Raw genomic sequence first — 11,625 nt, forward strand, 5'->3', positions numbered from 1 at the left:
ATAGCTCCATAAGGTACACCGCAGACAAAAGTCAGAGTTGTTGCATGCTGCTAACTTACATTTAGGAAAATGTCTAGTATTACTAAAAGATCTCTTATACCACATAAAGTACCTTATAATTCAGAGGTAAAACTGAGTGTTAAGTATAAATATTAGCATCAAACCACCTTTAAAAAGCTGCTCCACATCAAGTTGATTATTTTAAAGTATAAGAGAAAGCTAAGGTAGCACACTACTCATTTGCTGAGCAGTAGATCTCTGCAATGGTGAACTTAGTTTAAAGAAATGTAAGTGGGTACAAATATAATTTGTTTGTATGCTAATAACACACAGAAAACCCTCCTCTCTTTTCAGAAACTTTTTCGCTAAAAGGACAAAGGAACTCAAACCTGCTGCCCAAAGTGCTCCTGGTTGGAAGTTGTTTGGAAAAGTGCCACCCAGGGAAAACCTTCCAAAAGATTCCAAAATTATTCAGCAGGTGAGTAAGCATCACGCAACTCTAGGTACAAAACTTGTAAAAATTAATGCATAGGTACTCCAGTTCTCTGCTGTTACCTCACTGCTGTTACCATACAACCGTAGAGCGCTCTGGGAAGTCTTTGTCTAAAGAATAGTGTTACTGAGGAGGAGTTTGAGTTTTATTATTTTCTAGTACATTCTTCAGTACATCTCTTCTTATAAAAAGGTGATAATGTTCAAAAAGCATTTAAGCTGTTGTGGTCAAAAAATCAGAACTTGTATAAATTTCCTGTAAAAACTTCCTTATTTAACACGATATGTTGCTTTTTCTTTTTTTTTTTTTTTTTTTAAATGATGATGTGATTATGAAATACTATTTTTTTTAATCTAACTCATCTTTCCATAGTTGTCCTTGCCTGGGAGATTTACTATCTGGGTAACTTGTGACAAATTGCGTAGAATTCTGAAACATGTAATCTTGTTTCATTGAGACTTTTAATCTCACTCAAGATATTTTTGTTTCAAAATAGTAATGTAAGTTGAAGTTGTTTTGGAGTTACTGGGGTACTACAGAAAGGTAATTCTGATTTCCTTCTTATACAAAGTTGAACTTAATATATGCATTCTTGGGGAGTCTGGCTTTAATTTGGTAAAATAATAATAAAATGTTATAGTCTTTAAAGATGAGGAATTGGTAATGTATTATTAACTTAATGCTAACATGCAATACTTAAGTTGAAAGATTTGTTGACATAAGAGATGTGAATATCCCTTGTGTTCGTTAAAACAGTAACTTGAATCTTTTGCGAGCTGCTTTCTGTGTCTCCTTTCTTACATTCTCTCTAAGCTGATGTGTTTGGCAAGTGCAAATGGCTGTGAAAAATGAAGCAGTGTTCAACCATCTTCTAAAAAGAGCTTCTTGGTGAAGAGGGCCTTTTGGGAGCAACTAAAGTGAAAAAAAAAAGGTTCTTTTTGAAGGACTTCAATGTAATGGGACTTGTCACACAATAAAATGTAGGAAATTATGAGATTACAGAAAGTGCAATCTTGGGGATTGGACTAGATGACCTTTAAAGGTCCCTTCCAACCTTAACTGTTCTATGATTTACTGTGAAGTAAACGGAGTGCTTTTTCAACATTTTCAAATACAATTTTCCTTATTTAAATGGTTTCCCTTTTTGGGTGGGAGAGGGCAAGTTGTCTTAGTTTACTTGCAGATGAATGCTGTTGGCCTTGTGTTATGAAAATACTGTGGTAAAAATCCAGATGTCTCTTTCATCCTGAGAAATGGAGAGTACGCACAATGCTACCAGTCATCTGCTTCCCGTTTTCTAGTAATGAAGATGTTTGTTCTGGAGACCAAGTCATAATCTGCAGAAATAGTCTTACTTTCTTATCCTGTTGTCCCTCAGTGGCTGTTTTTCTTTTAAACTGTAGCGTTAACCATTTTTTTTTTAAACTTCTCCGAAGTGGCTGAAAAGCAAATACAGTAAAGCAATGTACTGTGTTTAAACATGATTGAGTTGATCCTAGCCACTAGTCATGTGGTTTATGTTATAATGGTTGCCAGATTAGAGTCAGTATTGGATTTATATAATCTTGAGTAATTAATGTGTCAGCAGTAGCTAATATTTTTAGCTTTTCATTTAGCTGAAGTATGCATGGTCTTTAAATAAAGCATCATGAGGTAAGATACACAGTTATCAGATGGGATCCAGATAACACAGTTAGATCCACAATACCTGAGAACATCTGATTCTTAAATTGAGAGGTGACAGTAACATCTCCGTATTGAACATACAGCAAATGTCTTGTATGCGTGTTTAAAATTTACCGTATAGCTCTTTGTGCATATGCCTTTGAAGAAAACCTAATGGTTTTCAAGAACGTTCAAATTTGTTAAGCAGGCAGTGGGTTAGAATGAATATAGGCACATTTGGTTATTGAAGATCAGTGGAAAATAGTGTCTTCACTTTTTAAATGGCTGACCAAAGTCCCTAGTCTAAATTCCTCGCTCTGCAGGAGAGTGAAAAGAATATAGGCAAGAATGCAGTTATAAGGCCTTTAATCATATTTCTGTCAACTTCTTAAAGTAATCCTGTGAACCTAGTAAAATACTTAATATCCTACGTGGAATGTCTCTAGAATTTTCACTTTGACTTTTTAAATTGAAGTCAAAGGATCAGGTGTGATCTGAAACATAAACCCTGCATTTTCCCCCAACTTTTTTAGGCATCTATGGTCAGAACAACGGCTACTCACTGTTTACCAGCTTTTGTAAAATGAGCTTCTAGGTGTAAGACGATGCAAGTAGAATAGGCTTAAGCTGTAGGCAAGCTGCCTGTGAAGGGCGTTCATGATACATCATTATTAGCAACAAATCTTACTGTTCCTGAAGAGCTATGGCATTCTCCATGGTTCAACGCAGTTCTGTGACTTTACTTATGCCAATAGGCAACCTTGGGAGGGTGCAAATAAATATGTGACTAAGGAAACTCAGTAATGAGTCAGCATCCTTCAAATGAAGGATGAGATTGTAAGAAGCCCTTCTGGAGGAAAAAATAACTCCTGATGGGAAAAACTTCATAATGAATAGGAGGAGGAAGTCTTTTGGGTAAGGGTAATGCTTATATCAAAAGTCTACAGCAATATTTACTAACAGGACTTTCCTATTAGTAAAACAAGGAAAAAATTGCATCATTGTAGGTTTATAATCAAAAGGCTGATAGAGCTCACATGCCCTGTTGCATCCTGGCCAGTGGAAGCCTCCTTTGTTATCCTCATTTTGGTAAGGATGATGTAGTAAATTGATAATTACATTTAAATGAATGCTTGTGGTGCCTAATCACTGTCAGCTGGAAATTGCGAGATATGCCTCTCCAGAGAAGTCAGGTGGTGATTCTAATATCTTGAGTAACTTCCAAGAAAATCTGGAAACTGAATTTGGGATACTGTTTCAGACATTTTTCAGACAAGAGTGCTAGCCAGCTCTGCCTTCAGAGACTGTCTAATGAATGTTACTGTAAATAATTCCTTTGCAAGTTTCTTAGCACATGTGGAAGATGATAAATGTTTTTGTCAAAAAGCAACCTGCAGGGCCTGCCTGTCTGGGGAGATGGCAGTGTCCCTTGCAGCTGTGCTGCCATCAGCATGCTTTGGGTGAGATGCTCTAGCGCAAACTAGGTCAGAGGTTGAAAGTTCTTGGCAGCTGCATCTCCCCGCTCGCAGCTGCTGGCATGCTCAGCTCTCCTTGGATTTAGAGCTGCCCAAGCAGGATGTGATTGAGGCCAAGTCTTTTGCTGGACATCTCCCTCCTCTGGGCTTCCTTCCTTCACTGTTTTTCAAAAAGGGAAAACAGCAGCTCCTTAGGACTGCATATGTCAAATTCATTTGATGTTTTTAGGAAGTGTGCCTTTTTTCATGAACTGCAGCTAATAAAACTGACTATTATAAGAAGTATGTGGTCATTAATGATCATTCTGGTAAATTCTTTTCAGTCTGTACAGAAATCTGCTTTAAATTAGACTGCTGAAACATTTTAATACAGAAGCATTTAAAGCAGAATCTGACTTGTGCACTTATGTGTAACATTTTGGTGTGTATTGACTGAAGTCCAAGTTCTTTTTAAAAACGCAAGCTCAATTTCATTTTTTATGCTTACAATTAAAGAGCTTTTAATCTATAATTAAAATTATTCTGAAAATCAACTTAAGATTAGTTCTTGATTTTATTAAAGCAGTCTTGAATACTTTTTATTAATTTGTGTAAAGCAGTACAGTGATTTTTTTCCTAATATGCCTGAATTAAACTCAAAATATGGAAATGCACATGACAAGATGAACTAAAACATACACCAAATTCACTTCATCAGCTATTTTAGCAAAGTAATGTCAATGGCAGAATTAAATGGAGGGAAGCTTATTTTCTATTTAAATCTGACACACCATGGAAGGGTTGCAGTGATTTACAAATGTTTCAGAAGTTGAAGTGTCTTCCGAAAGTTGTCACCTTACATACAAAATCTAAGGTATTGATTTTACACCGTCTTTTGAATACTAACACTGATTTCGATGCCCGGGTCACTGTCCTGCAACCTTTGAAAATATTTTTGAGTGTCTCTGAATATTTGGAAAAAAAACCACTCAAAAGTACTTGAGGGCTAAAAACCATAGTGATTTCACTTGCATATTTTCCCAATGTCATTATCTCCAGTCTGAAATCTAATGGAGAAATTGCATTCACTGAATCAGCAGAACTCCCATGGTCTCCCAGCGACAATTTATTGGAGTTTCCTCTTCAGAGGAACAGATGTATTTTTAATTGCTTTTCATGCAACTCAGACCTCCTAACTTGCAATATTAACTCTTCCCACCAGTTTTTTTGTTCTGGTTTAACAGTGCATGGAGTTCTTGATGCTTAAAAGTGCACGTGGCATGTTTGTCAACTAATCTAAGAACTGAATATCTGCAAGAAGTAGGTAAATACAGTGCTAGGTGCTTTTTCATAGGAGTGGGTCTTAAGTAGATTGTTGTCTGGATAGGTTGTCTTGTCTTGCACTGCTACCAGAGAAAAGAGAAAGGCAAGACTTCTGCCTGTTTAGCGGATACAGGGTAGAAATGGTGACATTGGTTAACAATGGTTCCTAACAAACTGCCTGGAAACCAGGACAGTAAGTGCAGGTATTTGGTTTTGCAAGAAACAGCATAACACCTGAATAACAATCTGTCTACTAACAGCAGTGAGAAGCCTGTGATGGTTTTCCTTTGTAGAAAGTATAGCAGTCACATTCTCAGGCAGTGTCCCTCATCTCTCCAGAGTCACACATGTATTCAGTAAAATGCTACGCTAGAGATAAAACAAAGACATTCACCGATGTTTTAGACTTTTGCAGGATTGTCTTGTCAGTAAAATGGTAATGAAGCTGGTTGGACCTCAGCGAGACAAATGCCTCCTTTTGTTTGCATAAAGGATAGAAAATACACTTCAGCTCCAAGTAACAGGGCTTACCCAGCTTGGTAAGCTTGTCAAAACTCACCAAGTTTTGGCAAACTTTTACCAAAGGAAAGTTTGTCAAGGAGAACTTTTCATGATGGCAGTGCTGTGCTGGTGGCACAAACTCATCTTCAGGGGAGTACTCTACAGTGAGCATGGCATTAATGTTTTGAAAACACCGCAGGTGTCGACTGCTGATGTGAATTCTTCTGCTTGCTGTTTTTAAAAAAAAAACTCTTTGAAGTCAAGTACAAAGAGTATCGAAGTGAACTTTCACTTCGTAAAGCTTGAAAAAGAATAGAATCACAGAATAGTTAGGGTTGGAAAGGACCTTAAGATCATCTAGTTCCAACCCCCCTGCCATGAGCAGGGACACCACACACTAAACTATGTCGCCCAAGATTCTGTCAGCATTGTACATATTTTCATTTCTGTCCTCAGAAGTTCCTGGGTTTTGAGGAAACAAAGAGAAACAATCTTGAGGTAATAAAAATGATAGACTGTCTTTTACTTTGATTTGATGGGACAATGATTTTTCTTTTTCTTGGTCTTCTGTATCATCTTTTTGCTGGGATTCCTCTCTCTTTATTGGGCCTTTGAATTTCATTAGCAAAGGATGGCATAGATAAAAATAATTGTTTTTTCTTTAAGTGAGATTTTGAGGTTAAGCAGACTTATGCTGGTGAGCTTGAGGTGTTGTGAGCTAACCATCTTATACGTAAAGATCTAGTTGGGTGTGAGATGCAATCTAAGATGAGCTGAATGAAAGCAGGGTTTTCAAGATTTGTTTTCAGAACAGCTTCTGTTTTGTGTCAGCCTATAGATGGTATTTTGTTCTTTTTAACAGCTATCTTTCAAAGCTAGTGTTCAAGTAAGTGTAACTTTTATGGGTTATTTGGACTAGTGAGCAATAGTGTATCAGGGAATGCTTTTTGTTATGCACCTGAGAAGTGCCACAGAAAAAGATCCCCTTCAGGCAAAGGTGCTGATTGTAGAAAATAAAAAATTTCAATTAAAACAGAAAAAACAGTCCAACAGATGTCTGTACACATTTTGCACAAGTGGGAAGTCTTTGTATGTGTTTTCATATATTTTGAGGACTGAAGAACGATGAACAGACACATCTATGTTTCTTCCAACATAGAACATAAATATGTGTGAATTCAAATTTTGGCTTGTATGTTTCTATATTGTAATGGTCTTTTTCATTTATTCACTAAGGCTTTGCTTCTGTTTTTCTCATTAGGATGACAGTTCTGGCAGTCTTGCGTCAATATCTGCTCTCAGTCTATTAAACACAGGGGTATGAAATTTAATATATATATTTTTTTTAGTTGTATGCGATGCCATGCATGGAACTGTGTAGCACTCATTAAAATAGAACAAACATTACATTTTCACAGTGGCATGAATATTTTATGGAACTAACCATCAACTCATTAGATACCATTAATAAAATAAGCAAACAAACTTCACACATGAATCTGACTAACAGCTAAAAGTGTATTATTGTTTATATTGCATGTTCTTGAATAGCAGCAAATAGGTAATGCTAGAGCTTGACAGTAACTTACATGTTTGCTGTGCCTCCTTGCTTAATGGTAAAAGTTGTTAAAAGGCCTAATTTGTAATACTTTCAAACACCTTGTATTAGCTTTGAAAACTGATATCCTACAATCTCTTTTTTTTTTCCCCTGTCACCAAGTCACGCCAGCTATTAACAGTAGCACATCAGAACTCCAGATGTGTTTAATCATACTTCCAATTTGAAATTGAAAACCTATAAAAGTGTAGCTTTTGAAACATTTGTTATGTTATGTCTTCGGTTTGCTGTGACTGGTATCCTTCTGAAATTAGTCCAGTGCACATGTCTGTTACTTTGAAAACTTCTAATGTAATCCCACACTCTATGTTAAACAGGAATGGTAAAAGCTGGCTTTTTAGTTCTGTCATTTGTTAGCTTTGTCTTTGTGAAATAGAGCAGTAACATAACTGCTAGTTGATATGTGATGCCTATGGTTCGTGTTACACGGTCTAGCCACTCTCAGCTTTTCTTTATAGGGCCCAAAGCCTATGGCTTTATGCTCTTTGTAAAGAACAAAAGATGAAACTTGATGCAATTTGTTAAATATCCAATTGAGGAAAAAATAAAGTAAACAATTAAAGATGGATGGCATTACTTTGGAAGGTTGACCTAGAAAAACTCTTCAGTGTCTGGCTGTTCTCTTTCACTGTGTGAAAATTAGTATTTTTCCCTCCTTCAGTATAGGTTCTTCCTATGTCACCTGCAGGTTACAAAAGAATGTATTGTTCTGTCTGTCCTAATAGTATCCAGCATTTAGTTCTGGGAAAATGTCTAGTTTACGACTCACAGGGTTTTTCAGTGACATTTACCCTTGCTATAAGCACTTCTTTATTTATAATTACCTTGTAGCCAATGCTAGCTCAGCAATTTTAACATTTAACCTGGGACACACAGGTTAAACGGCATAAGAGGAAATCCTTATACATTAGCAGAAATTCTTCTTACATAAATTTTGTATTAGTTTTATTAAGGTGATATAGATGAGTGCCTTCCTAACTGGTTCTATTAATGAGTCCATTTGTGGATGATCAACCCTGCTTCAAATGAAGGGAAATAATCTTTCTGATGATATTTCTACTTAACTGTACAACACTGTGGAAGTAATCGTATAGATGTTTTTAGAGGCCTACCTGCCCCACAGTTGAATATGTGTGTGAGGAGGAGAAAGGCTTGAAACCACTTGCAGAATATATGGCAATCCCCATTGTTTCCTCAAAAGAAGTAATGACTGAATAAATCCTGTTACAGTACCAGGCTTGGAGTTTTGGGGGAGTAAACCATGTCAAAAGAAACTGTCATACACAGGGTGCATGTTTTGTTTAATTGGAGTATTAGTATGCCTTGACATCTACTTTACATTAGAGGCAATCCTTAAGGTAGACAACAGGAATTAACTTTCACTATCACTTTCTCCTCCAGCATATGAAAAACGTAATTGGATATGTGGTGCTTAATCTGTATAACTGGTACTTTCACGACTGTGAGGACTTTCACAACCCTTGTAATCCAAGGCTTTTATCACTTGTTTCCAGGAGTTCAGCTTTTGTTGTTGGATCCTAAAAACGTAGCCAAGCAAGATGCATGTTAAATTTCATGGTCAATATTCATTCCTTTAAAGCGCTATAGTTCAGGCATTGTAGATGCAAGTTTGTCTTCTAAAACTGAATCATTATGTGCACACTTAGTGAAGTACTTTATCCCCATGAGCATACCCTACTTAAGGTCATCTAATGCTTTTGGAACGCTGCAATGCAGCTGGTTTTCCTATCTGTAAGGTAGTTCGCTAAGATGCTGGAAGAAGCAGCTATGGGCAATTACGCGTATGTTCCACAGTGTAATCCAGTACTGTTTAGAGATACATAAAATAGCTCTCAGTGGTCATGGAGTCCTATATGGTGTTTCTGATGAAGGATGAAAAGAAACTTCAGTTTTGTATGGTTTCCATATAGATACCAAAAAGGTGTAGGCAAAAAAGACCTCTGCAAGTTTATGATTTTTCTTTTGTTTAAAACACCAGGGGATTTTTTTAAATTGTTTTTTAGTTAAAGACAACACTGTTTGGTGTATTTCTATCTTCTCAAGCACAAAGGCAAAAGACTTTTTCCCAGCCTCATTTACCTGTTACCTGTCTGGGTTAATAGGCTTAACTGTATTTCTGTAGGAATAAATACTGGAAATACAAGTCTCTCCACATATTGAAGTGTGCTCTTCACACACTTCAGGAAAAACATGCTTTTAGCCTGTTAACAGGTTAATTATTGGCAGTAGATGAGAGGATGCAGTTCCAGCCTTAATAAGGAGATAACTATTCTTACTTTCTATTAAAGCCGAGATTTGTTTTTCTTTGGGATTGTGAAATGTTCTGCAACTTTCAGTAAGTACTAGATATGCTGCAATATTTTAACAACATTCCCTAAGCTACAGAAACCATACATGTGACACTTCCACAACCATTTTTTTTACATAATCTTGAATCTTAGCAGTCAGTTGTTCTATCCTCTGCCATATGCCATGCATGTTAAGCATTTGACAAGCCATTTGACTTTAAGTTGTATTTCATCTTGTTATGGAAGAGTATTAGCTCACATCTTTTGAAGTTAAATTCTGTATCAGCTCAAGCTTTTTATCCCATGCCAAGAATTTTAGATTCTGCATCAGATGTATATTTAAGGCTTACTGAATTCTTTACATCTAGTCAAACGAAATATTCCAGGGAAAAAGAAAGATACTTTAATTGCATAAACCAGTGAGTTCCATGCATGTCTGATGATTCTGGTATCTAATCTTCAAATAAGTTTCCTAGCACACAGGCTCCTTGAGGAAGAAGCACCTTCCATTAGATAGTTCTGATACTTTGGAATGTATTTCTTCTTGGAGAATGTTATGCGAGTTTGAGCCTGAAGCTATTTTGGTCTCTGCCTAGACTCTTTCTAGTAACAGCTTTCCCTTCCTGTTCATGTGTTCTTTTCTTGCAAAACCCAGCTGTTCATAAAGTTTACTTACGTTCAGAAACACAATTGGGTGATTAGTTCTGCTTATGTGGAAATCCCACTGAAGACATTTTCTTTCCACTCCTCCCCACGCCCCCAACCTCTTTCTTTATCTGTTGCTTTGGAAATAGTATATCAGTTCTTAGGACGTACGATAGCCAGAAGCACTAGCACTATTCAAATGTGTTGCTTGTAATAAGAAGGTGAGAGTGGCTTCATTCTAATATCCATCTTGCAATGCTTTTATTATTTAACTTGCATATGAATCGGGTGTGTAGGAATGTTAAAAAGGTTGGTACCATTTGAGCTTCCTCAGAACTCTGACCACTAAATGAATTTGATTTTTTTGTCTTCTGTTACAAAGTACTAGAAAAATATGAAAGTAAATCGGAACTTCTGCCCAAGGACATGAGGGATGGCATTGCTACTCAACTGGAGCGTGCATGTTGACCTCCAGGTGCTATCACAGGATACGTTCCTAAGTTAAGAACGTGCTGGGGTATCCTGAGGTATAAAGCATGTCAGGAGTGCCTAAAATGTGTCTGGCTTTAAGTGGAATGAAATTTTAGCCTTAAGAACCTACGTGTTTATTACAACAGAACTCTACCAATCCCGTATGTCCAGTTTTTTGAGATATTTGTTTGAATGTGCCAAATCATGTTGGATGCATATTGTTTTCCAATCAAAAGTTACCTTGAAATTACCCTTCAGGAGAAAAATATGCTTTAGGAAATTTGTATAACCACTGTATTTGGCCAGAGATATAGAAATACTTAAAACAAAGTTATATTTAAGAACAGTTGGCTAGTAACTTTTAAATCATTGTGTTTGCAAAGAATTAGGTTTTTAATGAGAATGTACGTATAAATAAAACGTAGCAAACAGTTGCTTGCTCTTTTCTTTCCAAGGTGCGTATTTGGACTGTGTTTGAAGGCAGAAAAGCAACAGAGTTTCTGGTTTCTAGTTGAAGTTGTGGGCTGGTTGCTATAGATTTGTGCTTGGCTTTCCAAAGGCATTTTACTAGGGCACTAATAAATGAGTCATTTGGTACACTGCCATGGGGCAGAGTATGATATAGTAGTTAAAGGGTGGATAGCTTGAAGGATCACAGAATCATAGAATTACAGGTTGGGCAGAGAAGAGATTCAGAGCAGCCCTGCGGAGAAGGACTTGGGGGTGGTGATTGGTGAGAAACTCGACATGAGCAGGCTTCAGTGTGCGCTTGCGGCCCAGAAACCAACTGTATCCTGGGCTGCATCAAAAGAAGCGTGACCAGCAGGCCAAAGGAGGTGATCCTGCCCCTCTCCTCTGCTCTCGTAAGACCTCACTTGGAGTATTGTGTCCAGTTCTGGTGTCCTCAACATAAAAAGGACATGGAGCTGTTGGAGCAAGTCCAGAGGAGGGCCACGAGGATGATAAGAGGACTGGAGCACCTCCCGTATGAAGACAGGCTGAGAAGGTTGGGGCTGTTCAGCCTGGAGAAGAGAAGACTGTGTGGAGACCTCATAGCAGCCTTCCAGTATCTGAAGGGGGCCTACAAGGATGCTGGGGAGGGACTCTTCAGTAGGGACTCCAGTGGTAGGATGAGGGGGGACAGAC

The 11,625-nt window shown here is 37.4% G+C and overlaps 1 protein-coding gene across 1 annotated transcript in view; it reads left to right on the top strand.

The window, feature by feature from the left end:
* Positions 1–354: 354 nt before the first annotated feature.
* TBC1D12 (TBC1 domain family, member 12) overlaps positions 355–11,625 on the top strand; it is a gene marked incomplete at its 5' end in the record, with an annotated part of 28,024 nt that continues 16,753 nt past the window's right edge. The window contains 2 exons of the mRNA XM_010020531.1: positions 355–478; positions 6,698–6,754. Of these exons, the coding sequence (XP_010018833.1) occupies positions 355–478; positions 6,698–6,754 (181 nt within the window). The remainder of the gene's footprint in view (positions 479–6,697; positions 6,755–11,625) is intronic.

The sequence above is a fragment of the Nestor notabilis genome, unplaced genomic scaffold, assembly GCF_000696875.1.
Source record: "Nestor notabilis isolate BGI_N333 unplaced genomic scaffold, ASM69687v1 scaffold15288, whole genome shotgun sequence".
NCBI classification, from domain to species: Eukaryota; Metazoa; Chordata; class Aves; order Psittaciformes; family Psittacidae; genus Nestor; species Nestor notabilis.